Source organism: Poecilia latipinna, unplaced genomic scaffold (assembly GCF_001443285.1).
Source record: "Poecilia latipinna isolate Pla-1442-1.1 unplaced genomic scaffold, P_latipinna-1.0 Scaffold1396, whole genome shotgun sequence".
Lineage (NCBI taxonomy): Eukaryota > Metazoa > Chordata > Actinopteri > Cyprinodontiformes > Poeciliidae > Poecilia > Poecilia latipinna.
Window position 1 is genome coordinate 116,941 of NW_015114012.1, and position 17,765 is coordinate 134,705.

A 17,765-nucleotide genomic window follows, 5' to 3' on the forward strand; every position below is an offset into this window, starting at 1 on the left:
ATTATTCCTCAGTTGATCTGCAGGAAAAGCTGACAGGATGACAAAGATGTTCGATCGTTTACTTTCAATTTTGAATATTCGAATATATTAAAATATTTTGAAGGTTGTAATTGTGAAAACGGTTCCATCATAACAAAATGCAGCTGCAGCTCAGTTGATTAGGGAATCATTGAAGCATTTATTTGCTCTCTGAAAACTGTTGGTACAAAATACCGTTTATTCACCGTCGTCTTTTTGCATGAAGTGCTGCATTGATGCAGTGTGACTGCTGAGGTGTTACAGAAGCTCCAGACTGGTTGCTGCTCTGGTGTCTGAAATTCCTCTCGACTCATCAGGCTGTGTGGTTTAGGTCAGGGTGAGTTTGCTGTCAGTCAAGCTCAGTGATATCACAGCCATTAAAGCAGATATCGGTACTTCTGACTGTCAGCAGCATCCAAGTTCTCCTGGGAAATGAAATTTCTACAAAAAATTAGTCAGCAGTGGAGTCAGAGTCCTCTAAATGTTCTCTGGTAAATTCATTGCTGTGCTCTGACTTTTTCCATCACACTTTTTTCCTTCCACTCAACTTTCCAGCAGACTGCTTTAATGCAGCGTTCTGTGAGCAGCCAGTTTTTTTGTGGAGGGTTTTGGTGACAGTCAATGTTCAAGACAGCAGTGTTTCTCATGAACGTGTGAGCCATAAAATACAAATGTTTAACTTAAACCCTTTTATTGCTGCTAACTAAAATGCAAAATTATGCAAAATGAATTTTAATTGGATTGTTTTCTAATTGAATCAGATGTACCTGTAACCACAAAGCTTGTAATCCCTATAAAATTACATCTTTACAAAATGTATTGATTACATTGCTACAGTCTGTAATAAACGGAGGATTTGTTTAAATATCAAGGCAAAACTTGAGACAGTAGAGAAAAGAAATAGGAATGTTAGTCTTGTTTCATGGAATTTTAATTTAATTTGTCACTGATTGCAGATTTTTCTGTACATAAACATCACTAGGTTTAATAGTGTACACACAGACAGAGACATGTATTGGCAGAGACAGTGGTTAAAATACCGTTCAGAGGGGGGAAATCATTAAAATGAGTATCTGAAAACCACCATATGCTAATCAAACAAAAGGTGTCAGATTTTACACAAGAACAAATCTGCCCTAAAAATCTCCACTGACAAATTTTGTGCATAAAGCAACTGAGAAATGATCAAAACGTTTAAAAATTGAGCAATAAACAAATAGGGGCCAAACCTGTCACCTTAAATTTTGGATTTTATTATCATTTTTCTTTTACACAAAATGTTTCACAGTTCATTGTCACCATCACTCCACTCACCAGTTGCTTGGCAACCAACTCCTCCTTGGTACTGATGCAACCGCTCCTCTCTTTGAAATTACAGGCTCTTTTACAATATTTAGCGGAAACAAAACTAACAATAGAACCGTGTGGAAAAATTAGCTAATGAAGCCGATGCTGTGTGCACTGCTTACATCTGTTTCCTCTGTCAGAGAGATGCGACTAAATGATGGGATGTGTGCAGGTTAGCACTTTGGGTGGTTGTTTTATTGCTGTGGCTGGTCGTTTATCCAGATGTCGGGTTCAGAGATTCTGTATCTGGGGCTCCGGTCTGGGCTCGAGGAAGAACCAGGCTGTGCACAAGAAGATCTACAAGATAATTAAACATATGAGCCATTTAGAGGTGAGAGGAAGGGATCGTTTTTATGTCTCTTAGGCGTGTGCACCAGGGGGGTTTGGCTTAAATTGAACTGTCAAATTGAGAAGGAAGTGTTTCATGAGAAGCAACAGTCATGTCCTTCTAGCTTGGTTTAAGTCTGCCTCATTACAAAAGGTTGTAATTATTTAATGTCAGAGCAGTGTCATTAATTCAAGCAGTGACCTTAAATACGATTCCAGCTGCAGAAGCACCAGGAAAACCTTGTGGCACATCATGTCTTATCCTATGCTTTTAAAGTCAAATTTATCTTGTAAGTTTACCCAAACTAGCTGCATGCTGCCAGAGATTCTGCTTGGTTTGCTCACCAAGGTTTGGCCTCCTGCAGGGTGAGTCTCTCTGGCTGGAGTCGGAAGAGGCTGAAGTACTGTCTGTGGAGTTGGACTTGACAGAACGGACAGATGGAATCGCTGCTCTTAAAAACTTCTCTTTGGGCTTCGCAAGTACTCGAACTGATGCTGAATTGCTCCACTCTAAAAACAAATGAGAAAAAGATCCCAGACACAGTCAAGTTGGAATAAAGCCTTGCGTTTCTTTCAGGATTCCTATCCAGTTTTTAAAAAATTTATTTAAATGCATGGATTTCCAACGCTCGGAAAATGGGGGGAAAAAACTCACAGAATATGGAAAAATGTTTCATTATCAAAAAGTAAAAAATAAATAAATAAATAAATAATGGTGCCACATTTGTAAGGAGTGCATTTGTGGGTCAAACAATTGGGGCTGCATTTAAATGTCTAAAGTGAATTTCACACATTATTTGATCCGTAGACCTTAGGTCATGATCTTTAACCTGGGATGTTTACATGCAAAACAAAACTTTTATTTCTTTTTCCAATAAAAATAGGTAAAATAAATTACAAGTAGTGGCTTAAAGAATTTATATCCAGACATTACATGTGTAATCAGTTTGAAATAGTTTGTCTAAATTAGTACAGATGACCAAAAAATGTTGTGAAATGACCCACAGATTTACCTGTGTTTGATATCTTGCAGAAGATGGCAACATTGAGCTCCAACATTGTAGATGGCCAGAATTTGATCAAAATCCATCAGAAAAATGTGAATATTTGACTCGTACGAAATGTAAAATTTATAGGAACTCCGTTCAATGCAAGTAGCTACAAACCGATTCAGTCAAATAAAACCATAACCAGTGTATTATGTTGAGTGTCAGTACCAGAGTGCTCCTCAAGTCGAAATCGGCCAAAGCAAAGATGAATCCTCCACTGTTTTCTCACATTCTCCTTCATCAGACAGTGGAACAGGAAGACAAAAAGTCCTGGAAGAAATGGGTTTTGGAAAGTCTGTAATGAATCGTGATCCACAGTCAGCTGGTGAACAAAAGACACGGATTCAAGAGTTCACTGGAAAACTACAGCCACCATACTGCGTCCCTCAAAGCCTGCCTAGTCCAAGTCTGCACTTAGAGTGTAAACTTTGTCTACATAGATCACCCAGAAAAAGGACCTGTTTAAATAAACCATCAAACTTATTATGATACTCATGCTGATCGCTTTTTCCAACTCATCAGTAAAAGTTTTGAGCACATCTAGATTTTTCTCTGCTTAGTTATTTCTAATGAGGCCATTGAGCTAAAATTGACACATATTGACAACAACCCAAGTAATCTACAATGAAATCAAAGCAAATTAAGATGCGTGTAAAAAAAATAAAAGGACAGAGATAAATAATAAATATCTTCCCAATATTGGTGATTGAATACTTTGTGGGAGAAATCTTAAGACGTCTCTTGTATAGAGAATCTGGTTGATGGGAAGTATATTCATCCCATGTAATTCCATTTTTTGTTTGCCTATAACTTTACTGGTGGGCTGATTTGCTTAGATTTCTTTGAATGTGTTGGTTTCTTGTGTTGCCAGCATCTGGTGGGACTTTTATGTCAAAAACCTCATTAGACATGTAAACAAAGAGAAACACTGACATGTTCAAAAGCTGTTTTACCCAATGTCTGAATTTCTCTGCGCAGAACAGAACTCACCTTGCAGGGTGTTGAGTCCGGCGAACAGGTACAGCAGAACTACCCTTGCTGGTGCCCAGGTAAAGAAACCTACAGTCCATGTTAGCCCGAGTAAGAAGGTGAGACTGGCGGCTCCCTTCAGGTCCTGCAGCACCCCTCTCCGGGTCCCGGCCGGGCTGTTGAGCCGCATGCGGCGGATCTGAATCAGAACCACCACAAAGACCTAAAGAGAGATCCATAAAAACATTTTAAACTTACAGAAAAACGTGTGCAATTTCAAACAATAAAAGATCATTTTGGCTGTAGAACAGGCTGTATTATTGATATTTATTGTCATCTATTTAAATTATGAACTTTCTGATAGTTTTGTATGATTAAGGGCTTCTCAAAACAAACAGCTCTGCAATAATTATCTATTCTGAACACAACTGAAAATGTGTGCATAAAATGTGATATTTACCCCGATGTTGAAGAGAAAGATCAACCCAGCGTAGGCAACCACAGACGCATAATACGTCACATTATCTTGAAGCCAGCAGCTGTTGACAAATTGACAAAATGTTATGGTGCAAAGGACAGAGGAGGAAATACTGCAGACAATGTGCTTGTTTAGTCCCACAATTTACATATTAAATAAATAAGTATGAAAGGAAACGTAAACTTTTTCTGCAGCTGCAGTATGTAACTCAGACAGGTTCTTCAAAATAAATTAAACTGTGAAAGATAAGTAGATACCAGACTGATATCTTACAAGTTATCAGAGTTGTCCAAAGGTTGGAAAGTGTGCTCAGCGTTCCCAGAGAAACTACCGTATGCATCCCGATTCACAACGAGAACCACGATGCAGATCAGCAGAGGAATACCTGACGAAGAGTTAAAACCCCAACAAGTGACGTTTAAAACACCTTGCAATTAAATAGTAATTATTGAGCTACTAATTGGAATTAAGCTTTAGTTATAGCTTACCCCATCCCAGAGCACAAAACTTGAGGATATACGAAGGAACATAGACGTTGAAGACTTTAACCAGGGCAAAGTACATGTTGACAGCCTCTAATCCCATCCAGGTGAAAGATGCTAGGAGGAAGTAGTGCAGCAGGGAGGCTGCTGCCACACAGAGACCGTAAACACTCCAGGAGGACAACCAGGAGTTGACCAGAAACATCAGGTTCAATCCCAGCAGGGCCAAAGAGAGGTTTATGAGGATCTGAGAGGGGTAGTCTCTACGAAGCTTTCTAGAATGGAAATGAGTGTCAAAGAAGAAGAGGAGACAGATTAAAAATTACTTACAGCCCTGCAATTCAGACATTTATTAGACAATACAAATGTCCACTATGAAAGGGAAGATAAACTCACTGAAAAATGTAGAATAGTTTGAAAGTATGTTTTATTCATCTTGACACAACTTACTCAAAGGCCATGTACGTCAGAATGGTGATTCCTAAGAACAGGGAGGAGACGCCGCAGCCAACATACGTGATGATAGTCAGGATCTGTTCATGGAGCGGGTCCAGCTGAGTCCGGGACACGTCCTGGAGAACAGAGACATTTTCTTCACTAGATGCCTCTGGTTTCAGAGATCGTCGTCTATACAGTCATTTTTAAGCCTTGCCGTAGATTTTCAATTGGATTTGGGTCTTGAGTTTTACTGCTGCAGCTCTTCCTGTTTATCTCAGTTTATTGTGCTGCTGAAACTTGAACCTCTGTCCTAATTGTTCCCACCAGGTTTTTATTTTTTAGTCTTGATCTGCATTTAGATCCTGCTTCCTTTTCACCATTGAAAAAAAATGCTTTCCCCCAGCATGATGCTGCCACCACCTCAGCTGTGTCCAGGTTTACGCCTAGTGTTGGTTTTCGCCTTAGTGTTCTGTATGCAATTCGAATTGTACATTTCAGTTGTAAAAGCACAATAAAATAATAATGAGTGGGAAAACATCTGGCAGGCTCTGCTCAGTATCTGAACTAAATTATAAACTTTAGTTTGGCAGAAAACAAAAATGTGTCCATTTAGACACATCAATATTATTATTATTTTTTATTTATTTTTTTATTTATTTTTTGCTTGATTTGAAATTATTGTGTTTTAGTTTTTTGGGACTATGTTTTAAAATCATTTAAAAATCAAAAAATGTTCAAACATTGCTTTTCATTTTCCAAAATCTAAACTCTGAGTGCCCTCTGCTGCCCAAATCTTAGCTTAGCTGCCTTACTGGGTTTTTACAACCGCAAATATTACTACGATTTAACGCTTATAAGATTAAAATGTTAAAATCTTCACATTTTAGCTCTGCCTGTGGCATCTAAGAAACGGAGCTTTCTATAAATAAAAATCTCTGTAAAAAGGATTCGTACCAGAAGAACTCCAAAGTGTGTGAGATGATCGCAGAGACATGTGGTGTAATCAGGGGTGCTGTTATATTTTCGGCAGCCGTGATCATCCCAGCCCCCGTGTCCGTCTAGATGTCAACAGTATTTTTTTTAAATCAATTTCTGTTCAGTATGATGAAATTTTCCATTTGAAAAAAGACCTACTGTTTTTATTGAAGTTCCAGTACACACACTGCATTTGTCTGTCATGCTGGAAAGTATATATAAAAAAAAAACTCATGATAATCTCATTTATTCATTCCTGGAGGGTGTAACGTTGTTTTTAATATGTTTCTTCTACCGGGCCAGACTGCAGATGGTGGAGCATGACTTTAACTTCTTCATGAAGGTCTTTAATTGGTGAGCTGGCGTTGGACACACTGGCTGACACCACAAAGGTGCTGAGGAAAGGCTCCTGTTCATTCACCTGATACTGGAGACAATAAACATCAACCACTTTCCAAAAGGCCAGTTTGAACAAAATTATTGTTTCATTTTGCTAGTATTCAGTTTTCTGCATCGTGTACCTTAAAGAGTAGTGGGTTGGCGTAGAACTGAAACTGGATTCTAGGTTGGTTCTGGCTCAGGGCATTTTGTGGGAAGTTGTCCTGCAGGACAGACGGCAGGGAAATGAAAGCCACCGTGCCGTCTGACGGATACCTGTTAATAAAAATCTACATCACAGAAAAGAATATCCTTAACGTCACACTGCATTCATAAATATCTTCATATTTACTGCTTACTTTGAACAACTGGAGAATCAAGCATCAAAACTGTGATAGTGCTTTAAAGATTTAGAAAGCAAAGTCCTTATTAAATATGGACTTTGTTTTACAATATCTTTTCTTTATTGGATATGATATTCTGATGCATCAAATTCAATTATAGTAGACTGGACGTTAGATGGATGTAGAGTACTCTGTAGTTTAAGTTCATTCAAATGAATTAGGTTCTGCACATTTCTGTTTGGATGTAAAGATGTGATGAAGACCCTTCATAATTATAGTAATTATGAAGGCTCTTCATAATTATGAATTATGAATTATTGCAAAAACCTTTGGAAAAAATATATTAGGTCAGTTCAAAAGTGGGACTTTTTATGTGATTTAGAAGTCACAGATTGTTTGGATAGCTTTTCTTTATTTAATAAATAGAATATATTTTTTACAACATTACCACTTAGTGTGTTATAGAAAAAAATCCCATCATTGTTTCATATCATTGGATTATTTTTGTTCCACTAAAAACAGACTTATCTCTACCAGGCGTCTCAATAACTGAGACCTTCTGAATTCTCTGATCTGAAAGGTGTTTCACTACCTCAGGCTTGTTGCCGGACCAATCAGAAAGAACTCCAAAGCTCAGGCTGCTAAACTGTCCAGGAGCCACGTCCACCACTGAGAGAGCCACAGCTCGAGCACCAAGCGTGTAGGAGCCCTGGTAACCCACCATTTTGTCTCCCACCTCCTCTGTGAGGTTCAGAATGCTGCAGGTAATCACACATTTTACATTTAGACACGTTTGAGCGTAGCTGAGGTTTTACTTGAATGCTTAAATCTGCATCACGTCCATACGTGTTAGTAAACGCCCCCAGGTTGCTGCCTGATTCCAGTATGTTGGAAATGGCGTTGATCAGAGCTTGGCCAAGCTCTGGTGTGACAACGCTGACCCTGATGATGTCCTTCAGCTTGTTGAGGACTGTGACCAGCTCTTTGTAGATGAGACTGGACTGGTTTCTCATTAAGTCCATAATCATCTTCAACACGTCAAATGCATTTTCTGGAAATAAATGACGCAAGGCAATAATGTGACTGTCAGGACTTTGAAACACTTTAAAAACTGAACAAATTTGTATGTAGATCTGATAAAATAAAAAAACAGATGTATAGATAAAGTGCAGTTTTTAAGCATATTATTGTAATTAGTTTTAACGTTAACTGTATGATTTGAACTGAATGTTTTTAAACTCAGTACTGAATAGACTTTAAAAATGATATAATAGAAATGAAGAACACAAAAAGGAATGTAAATAAATGTTAACAGACCAGGAGTGACTTCAACATGATCCAGATCAGGGATAGTTTCCACCACTGGAGGGCAGTTTTCAAGGTTTGGCTCCATCCAGTGAGTCCACTGGGACAGTTTACTGTAAAAAATAAAAATAAATAAGACTTAAGACCCATTACCAATTAAAAACACAAGTAGAAAGAATAAATGTCAATGTTTTCCTCTATTTTCTGAGGATGTTTAGAATATGTTGTTTGTCTAAAGAAAGATATTGTTGTGATGTTATACTCATATTTCATCTACAGTCTGTTTCCAACTGCCCTAATATGAATGGGAATATAAAAATGGAAAGCTTAATCTGAAAATCATTTAACTTTCCCCTTTATTATCTTTTACAACAGAGCCATTAGTAAAATCTGTGGCACTGAGTCAACATAAAACATGGACAAAACAGAGCAAATATGTACAAATAGAGATAATCGATACTCAGATAGGCCTATACTTGTTGATGCATTAAATTAATGGTGGTAGTTGTTCAGCTAAATGAATGAGTCAATTATTTGATATCATCTGTAAATATCAGAAAGACAAACAGATGTTTCTGTGAGGCAGCACTCTGATGTTATTGATGCTCCAGTTTTGTGCTTCATTAAGATTTATATTGATGTTGCTGAAAGGATTTATGCTTCAAAATAACATCCAACTTTAACAACAACCAGCAGCATTTTTCAAATTAAGTTTTTTAGCTCATGATTCTTTTGAATTTGTGTATATTTTCAGTTTTCTCCTTCATCTAAAAGGTTGCTGATGTAAGTAATGCACAGGCAGCATGTGATCCGTTTTTAAAAACCACAGAAGCCCTTCATACTGAGAGGTCTCACCAAAGTCGGGTTGCAGAGTACTGAGGGTCTTTGGGGCATGGATATGTAGCATTTTGTCCTCCTGCAGTGTCAGGCCACATGAACAGGCCTTTTAGGGTCTGCTGGGCTTCAGCTGCACACTGAATAACCGCTAAGAGGGAAACACACATTTAGTAAGAGAGTTTCAGCTTTTCAGCTGGTTATGAGGGTGTGTGGACCTCAGCTGTACTTACATATGAGACATATCTTTATGTGGTGTACTGTTATGGAGAACAACCCATTGTCATAGGGATTCTGGAGACAGTCCCGTATTTGGTTTTCAATTTCCTGTTGGACTAAGTGCGTCAACACTTGGACCTGGAAAACGAAGCTCTCTCTGCAGACAGAAAGACGTAACAATGAGCTGCAAAGATCTAAAGAATTAACGTGAAAAGAAGAGCAGAATGTAAGTGCTTATAAAATGTTGTTTACACATTTTGAGATTTAAAAAAAGAAAAAAAAGATTTAAAACTGAATGGAAGTTATCTAATATGCACAAATAAAGATGTGCATTTTTATGCTGCACTTAACTTAGTTACATTTGAAACGTTTTGTTGCACATCGATTTTGAACAAGCAGTACCTCGAGACATCTGTCAACACCTGGTGAAAAATAAGAAAATAATGTTTAAAGAAAATACACAGCAGCTGTAACTGCTCAGACATTTATAATATGCAGTCAAAATTAAATGTTCGTTCTTAGCTTCTAATGATTCATTTGAACTGCTCTCTTTCTGTTATGAATCATAACACAACATTTTTAAAGATGACATTTTTGGACTTCCTGTACACATGAAATTAAAAATGATAAATATATACATTCAGCTATGATTCTCTCTAATGTCCTTTAACAAGTTGCTTCTCAAACACATTCAGTCTTTTAGCCACGATGACAAGTTGAATGTTTGGTGGAGTGAAGATGATGCTTTCAGACCTGAAAAAACATTTGAACTAACTACCAAGTATGGCAGTGGCAGCATCATAATGTGGGGCTATTTTCCTATTAGAGGTACTATTGCATTGCTCAAATTGGGTAAGATTATAAAAGCAAAGGACTTTCTTTTGCGTTTTAAGTCCAAACAGATTCATAATCCTGGCAGAATTATATTTAAGATCACTTAAACACAACCAAATAGTTTGTTTCTGACAATAAATTGGACAGGCGTCTCTAAAAACATAATAAAGAAATGTTAAGTATCATTAATCCATCTTTATTTACTTTTGAGTTTTTTTTAAATAATGTCAAAATGTGTTTGTAAACTTTTCAATAATCAGTGAATTTATTGGCATGATTGCAACCAAACCTGTCTTATGATTTCTGACCAGAAACATGTTGGTCAAATTAAATTGATTTCTTTAAGTGTAAACCTTGAATCATGAATCATATCAATCAAAAAAGTCTGTGTTAATTTTTTCAAGTTACTGATGGACTTTCACTAAATAAATAGGGATTTATTCATATCCCTACTTGTAAGTCTAATTTTGAATCTGTTTGGATTAGACATAATTTACAATTCAAACTTGTAAATCCATTTCTTGTTTTTTTTTTTTTTTATCCTTGTGCTTGTATGCTCTGTTATCAGTTCAACCCTAAACAAACAAATAAATCATTCAAGGCCATAAATTTATGATGATGACAAGTGGTTGTACATTTCTGCCTGGAACATGGACGTAAGCTTTGTTGTGTACGTTTGCAAACCAATAAAGAATTTTTATTTGGATTTTTCTGCAAATATTGGATTTAAACAGGTTTATTTACTTACTTGATTTGAGTCATGTTTCCTTTCAGGATGACGTCTGAAACAGTGAGAGATTTTATCTTATTTCTGACAGTTTCTATAAATGTTGTTAAACGATGTTGTGATAGTTTCCTCTCATAAAACACACCTTTCTGATTTGGGGAGCAGCTGCAGATCCAGCACCATCATTAAGTCATCAGGCAGACTCATGTTAAGCTGAAATGAAAAATGTAATATTCATCCTGGAGATTGATTTGTTTAAATAAGATTTTGGCTGTGTTTTTGAGACGTACCCAGTAGGGAAGGATCTGCTGTGGGTCACAGTTTCCCGTTATGGAGATGTTCACTTGGACTTCAAAGTAAAGTTCTGCTAAGAGGATTGAGACGAATCAGAAGCTTTCCTCAGGATGTAGAGAAAACAGAACTGCGGAAGGTGCTACCAGACCGACCAGAGATGTTTCCAGGGGTTCTGGTGACGGTGTTGGTTGTGGTTTCTTTGGTATCAGAAGTTGTGCTGATGGTCGATGCTTCCAGAGTTGTTAATTGGGTGAAAGCAGAGGACGTCATGGTGGTTTTAAAGGTGGAGGTTGTGACAAGAGAGGACGTTGTCATGACAACCTGAGGGCTGATTGTCGTCATGGAAAAGCGTTCTGGAAAGGAAGCCATTCATCAGATATTTTGAAGGTTTCTTGTATTATCCTGCTACTACTGAGATCTCTTTCCTACCAACAGGGGTGGTGTAGATGGAGCTGGCGTCAGCTAGGAGACACAGCAGACTGCTGGGGTCAGTGTAGGTGTTTGAAAGGTCAGTGCACATTTCTTTTTGAACAGCCGCAACATCCCACTTCGGGATGACGCTGATGTAAACAAGGCAGCGGAACCTGCAGGGCGGGAAGAGAGTTAACGGGGTTTCTACAGAGAACTGCAGGAAAGCCTGAAAAGAAATCTCAACATACTCTGCACTTCACATCTGTATCTTAAATTTCTTTAATTTGTGCCATTCACAGCCAAAAAATGACCCAAGTTATCTCAAATATGATCACAAGTGATGAGTGGCACTCTTAATATAATCGTTTTAGTTTAGTTTGAGGGTTAATTGTAAAGTATTTGCTTATATGTAACGGCCCTGGTCAAAATATTCTGATCAGTACAATCTGTACTGTTGCATAGCAATGTTTGTTTATTAAAAGTATTAAATAAACATGGATTTTACCTGGAAATATTTTCAGGAGCCCATGGCATCTGGAGCAGAAGAAACACACATTTTAGATTTTATTTTAAAAGTTTTGGTTATTTTTCTTGCATTTGTTGTATTACTGTAAAACTGACTTTACATTAGCCAGTATTAAGAGGGGATGCGGCGTATCAACTGACATATCACAAAAAGTCATTTGAAGTTAATGTGGATTGTTTTGTATTAAATTTGCTGTGTGTTTACCAGCCCGTCTTCATAAGGCGTTTTTATGTGTTCCTCTGTGTCAGATCTGCATGAGAGATCACAGAAACTTTGCTTACAGTTCAGTAGCTCCACTGTAAAGCAGAGTTTAAGTAGCATAAACCAAAGGAGTTTTATTGGAAGTATGTAATATATTGAAGTTGTAAACTCAGATAATTTTTTCCCTTACCTGATTACTTCAAACACAGACACTCTGTATAAATAGATTCCAGTCGGTAAAACGTGTCTGAGCTGCAGGATCAACAAACATAACCAAAAATATTGTTTTACCTTGTGGTTCTTTGCAGTTGAACAAGGAGAAAATATTCTAAAACAAACTACAAACCCCTTAAATTAATCTATGCAAACATCAGTCATGACTTCTGTATATTTCTGTTAGTGCATCTAATCTTTAACACATTTTAGCTTTAGCAAAACTATTGGTCACATCCTGAAAAGGTCAGTTCAGATTTGCTTGCATAATATGCAGTAAAACTTGTAAAGACAGAGATGATGTTTGCTCTCCTTACCCAGCGATGTGCGATGTCTCTGGCTGTGTAATGCTCAGTCGTGTTTTTGTCTTTGCTCATGATCACAAACTGGAGATTCACCTCATAAAAGGACCATTCTGCCAAAATATAAACCTCTAGTTAGGTAAAAAGAAATTTAGATGAAAACACACCTACACTTTATATACAGTATAGTTTCACACATAAAACTTTATATATGAGTGTAAATCCCAAAAGTTTACAAGCGTTTTGTTTAACATATCTCAGATTCATTTTATTACTTTTTTTTATGACAAACTTGTGTTTGTTCTGTATAAAAGTCAGGAAATCAGGTTACAAACTGTTAAACTAGCTGTTCCTCGTCTTTACTTTGAACCTCAGAGTCAGTGAGACAAACTAAAACCACACAAACTAAAACGGACGTCAACAACACTGTCCGCTGTTATTCCCAGCTCTGGTGAAGTGGCACCTTGCCCTGCAAAAGTATTCATACACCTTCACCTTTTTTTACAGTTTGTTACATTAAAAGAAGAAATTTCAATGTAAGAATTAACATATTTTTCTTTTACAATTGACAATCTGAAAAGGGTATCTTTCACTGCCTTTTTAACTCAGATACCACAAAATAAACTTTAAAAATCTCATGGAGTACTGTTAAATTCATATATTACTTATGGAGAGCAGAGTTGGGTAGTAACTAGTTACTTTTACTCAGTTACATTTACTTGACTAACACTTTGAGGGGGAAAAAAGTACTTTAGGAGCAATTTCACTATGCTGTACATTTTGCTTTTATTTGAGTAATTTTGTGATGAAATATTTCTGCTCTTATTTGAGTAAAATGTCTGGATTCTCGAACCACTGAATGAAAAACAAACATGTTTTAACCAAAACACAGACACACACCTGTAGTTTTTGTTAAAGTTTCACAAGTTTTTTTTATTGATAGAAACTGATTTGGAAAAAAACATATTTTGCCTGATTTTATTATTTTTTGTTACTTAAATGAATTATTGTCATTTTCATCCTTAAATTACCCAAATTTCCACTCAACTTTACATTTTGGTCCCTCTGATTATGTAATTTTTCAAAATTAAATTATTGATAATTTGATCAGTAACTCATTACATGAGTCAACTTTTTACCAAATACTTTTTTACCTTTACTTGAGTAATTTCTTAGATGGCTACTGTTTACTTTTATCTAAGTAAAAATATAGAAGTAGTTCAACGAGCTGCATCACTAATCTGACCTTTAGGGAGAGGATGAAGAAAACCTTCTAGTTAAAAATGTAAGAATGTATCACAAGGGAAGACGATAGGCTAGTTGCCAATTTGTGTTGACGGCGCTGTTATCATACGTTTCTGTACATTTTGTCATTGATTGTAGAAAGGCTTTTATATATGTTAAATAAAGCACATCTTGGCAGGCTTTAATCTGAGAGCAGTGGATATGAATCTAAAGGAGATGAGACCGGAAAAAGCTGTAAATGATTCTGACATAACAACCTATTCAGATTCAGTTAGGAGAAACAAACTCACCACATTGCAGGCTGGTGTCACAGATCGGGTCACAGTTCACCGTGTCCCAGTTGTCCCTCATCCACTTCACCAGATCCCCCTCTGTGCATCTCAGTAATGTCACTTCCTCTTTGCTTCGTTCTTTCCCCCATATTCGAAACAGGGAAATTTTCCCCAACATGCCGCTGTACCGAATGATCTCGACATTCCCATTGTTGATGGTGTGTCCGACCCCGAGTGTGAGAGATCCATTTGGGGCCAGCTGGCAGCACAGCGATGGAGGGATGTTTGTGTGAGCTGAAAGCAAAAACAGAGGAGAGCAATCAGAAAAGTTGCTCTCAGACAAAAACTGCAACAGTGAATCAGTTTTATCATTCAAAGCAAAGCAAAGCTCACCTGCTGTCATGTTAATTAGGCTCCCGTTAACGTAGAGGGCAGGCCTGTCCTTCGTATGGGACCAGGTGAGGCACAGGGTGTACCACTGCGACAGCTGGAGGTTGATGTCCTGACTGGTCCATTCCTGTCCAAACAGCCAAACCACCAAGCGCCTGTCCTTCCCCCCCAGCCCCAGCTCTGCATACTGAACCTCAGGATGACGATACATGAAGATTGTCCAAAATGAGGAACCCTTGACCAAGAGGTGATCAGTTAGTTATCATGAAGTCATGAGTCAGGATACTGTTTAAAAGAACAGTTTGCTCCTCTGCAGTACCTTCTTCAGCTTCATGTTAAGGCAGACGGTCAGTTCCTGCAGGGCGGGGATGAACACCTGAGGCTTTAGGATCCAGTGGTTCGATCCAGTCAGGTCAGCCACCTTCCCCCACAGGCTGAGCGACGTCTCTGACAGTCAGATGAAAATATGGTAAAAGTGAAACTTTTTGCATCCTTACACCTTGTCATGACATAAATGTCACCATAGACATTATAGGGATTCTTGACTTTTTGTAACAAAACATAGAAAACCTGTCTGTTTAGTCTGTTTGTTTGTGTACATCAGGTGTTTCTATCATTGAAGAGAGTCTTGTTATCATGATGTCTCTTTGTTCCCCACAGAGACTGACTCTTTGGATCTTGGTGTCTCAAGGTTGTAACTCTTTACTGCCTGATTCAAATGACTTATTTCCATTTCCACTCACTTGTTTGTCTCTTCCTACCTCATTTGATGACTAAATGACAGATTGTCTTTCAAGCCGACACGCAGTATGTTTGTCTGCTTTACGGATTTGTTGTTAAAACCAGAATCTCCACTGGAAGCTGAGGAAAGAAGAAGGTTTTGTCCCTTCGCATCATCATGTTCCAAGTAGGCAAAGGATGAGCAAATTGTGCCATCTGACTCTGTTTTTGATTGACTTTTTCTTTGTCCAAACAGATTCAGAGTTTAGATTTATGTCAATTGTATATTCATCTCTTCATTTATGTTCATTTCAAAGAGCACAGCCAATTTCTGTATGTTTTGTGATCAAAATAGTTTGTTAAACACTTTTTAGGTTAAGTTTTTAAGGTTTTAATACCTTGTCAGTTTCCAACTTAATGTTTAAATATGTGGAGTTTGGTTTTACTTTTTAGATCTTGAGTATGAGCAGCTTAGAATATTTTCCAAACGTTTTCCCTTTTCCATTTTTAAAGGACAAATATCTGTCAATTCTTAGTTCATGCTGACGTTTCACATTAATTAACAATTTGGCCAAAATGATTCAGGTCTAAATCTGTCAGATGTTTGAATCATCTTAGTTTTAACTGCATATTAAATTTACGCATCACATGTTCATGTTATTACTCAGTCTTTCTATGTTCTTTATCTTTTCACCAATTTATCCCAGTGTGATTCTAGAATCAGTGTGAATTAGCATCATCTCTCTACTGGACACCAGATCTAAAACATTCTAAAATGTTTGAAGAAAAAAATAACTAAATCTGCTGTTTTAGGATTTTTTTTACAAATTAAAATAAATATATCAACATTTCTTCTGTTCTGAAAATCAGAAAGCCAATTTCAACAATGTGTTGTTTCATTATTTGTGGAACCTGCAAATTGGACATTTTTTTACACTGAAATGTCCACAACTTTATTCCAAGAAAGTTTCAGACATTTGAGTCTGAAAATATTAACTTGTATATTGTCTTGTCATGAAAAATGTTTAGGAATTCTGACCATAAGCAGGAAAAATTTTTTGAGAGTTGCAGAAGTTACTACTGGAAAAAAAAATCCTAATATCAAATTCAACAAATAGGAAATTGCTTTTGTATTTAAGAAGTTCATATAATAAATAGTTATGCTACCCTGAGTTTACTTCTTAGATTGTCTTGCTTACCCAAGTCTTAATCTGATTAGTTTATAATCTGAATTGTTTGCATTGGTATTTGAGAAAAGCAAACAAATGCAAACAAAGTCGTGTATCTTCATAAATTTCTGTGCAGAAAAATAAGCAAAAAATGTACATGCAGAAACTTGAACAAACTAAAAGTCAGTAAATAATTTACTTGAACACACACAGAGTGTTCCCATGTTGGTTTCCAGAATCACCATTCACATTTCACATGTGTGTGTTTGCTTTGGATTATTATGGCATGTTTACAGCTGAAGCTGTAGCTTCCTCATGTGTTTGAGTTCAGCCTCGCAGACGGTGACCTCACTGAAAACGAACTGAAGTACTGAAACAGACTTCTATTTTTAGAGACGCCACAAACACTTTGCTATAATTGTGTTAGCTGAAAACATTCACTGTTGTAGCATAACTTGTGGTTATTGATCACATTTCCTACCTCGCTTTTCAGCCACGGCTTGGCTTCTCAGCAGAAATACAGTCAGGAACAAAGCCAGTTGTTTATGTAAAAAAATCATCTCAAATCTAAAAAAAAAAAATGAAGAAATTAATTGTAATTTAACAATAAACACTTTTAATACATACGGTAAAATATAGCTGTAGATATTTTCCCCCACTATCATAAAATAATTTAAATTGACTCTTATCAATCATCTCGAAATAAACCCAGGATATCACAGTTAAAAAAAAAAAAAAAACAGTTCTTACCGTTGAAACAAACCCCAGGACAGCAAAAGAAAACCTTTCACATGCGTTTTCCTTCAGGTTCTCAGCAGCTGCAGCAGCTGATGGAGGGGTGAAGCGGTGTCTGCCTCTGATTGGTTCAGGTTGCGTAATTATGACCACACAATAAAGAGAGAAGAGCAGCAGGCGTATGTTCTGTGTCTTTGTGTAGTTCAGAGAAACGTGAACTATTGTTAGATAAAAACCATAAATTGAAATGTCATTGGTTTCGACAAACACTCATCCTGTATACCTATATCAGTACACAGGTTTTAAGGCAGACAGATTTTTCATCAATTTATCTGGTATAGGTTTTATGGTGGGGATTCTAAGTGAGCAAATAAAATGCAAAGTTGGCAAATAAATTAACCCGACCACAAAAATATTATTTGTATATTTACTTTAGCCATGCTAATGGAGACATTGGAATAATGGAGACGACAGTGGATTTCACCGCTACTTTAGTCACATAGTAAACCTTAAAAAAGTTTCCTTTGCTTGTGTTACATTGACTTTAACATAAAACCAGCTGA

General features: G+C 37.0%; 2 protein-coding genes across 2 annotated transcripts; both read right to left on the reverse strand.

Annotated features, from left to right (window-relative positions):
* Window positions 1-1,037: 1,037 nt before the first annotated feature.
* On the reverse strand, window positions 1,038-7,557 carry LOC106962296 (adhesion G-protein coupled receptor G2-like). Its single transcript, XM_015056613.1, has 13 exons — window positions 7,398-7,557; window positions 6,605-6,751; window positions 6,379-6,510; window positions 6,243-6,288; window positions 6,063-6,166; window positions 5,121-5,242; window positions 4,677-4,945; window positions 4,462-4,573; window positions 4,171-4,249; window positions 3,732-3,933; window positions 2,910-3,011; window positions 2,038-2,202; window positions 1,038-1,662 (listed from the first exon to the last, which is right to left on the reverse strand). Exons 1-13 carry the CDS (start codon window positions 7,527-7,529, stop codon window positions 1,580-1,582), a joined length of 1,695 nt encoding a protein of 564 aa, XP_014912099.1. The 5' UTR covers window positions 7,530-7,557; the 3' UTR covers window positions 1,038-1,579.
* Window positions 7,556-16,691, reverse strand: LOC106962295 (adhesion G-protein coupled receptor G4-like). The gene is made up of 19 exons (XM_015056612.1): window positions 16,667-16,691; window positions 14,898-15,025; window positions 14,582-14,813; window positions 14,207-14,482; window positions 12,687-12,784; window positions 12,347-12,408; window positions 12,160-12,205; window positions 11,935-11,963; window positions 11,448-11,602; window positions 11,171-11,371; window positions 11,015-11,088; window positions 10,870-10,937; window positions 10,746-10,779; window positions 9,566-9,585; window positions 9,178-9,320; window positions 8,966-9,095; window positions 8,123-8,223; window positions 7,644-7,856; window positions 7,556-7,563 (listed from the first exon to the last, which is right to left on the reverse strand). The coding sequence occupies exons 1-19, from the start codon at window positions 16,689-16,691 to the stop codon at window positions 7,556-7,558; spliced, it is 2,043 nt and encodes a 680-aa protein (XP_014912098.1).
* Window positions 16,692-17,765: the final 1,074 nt, after the last annotated feature.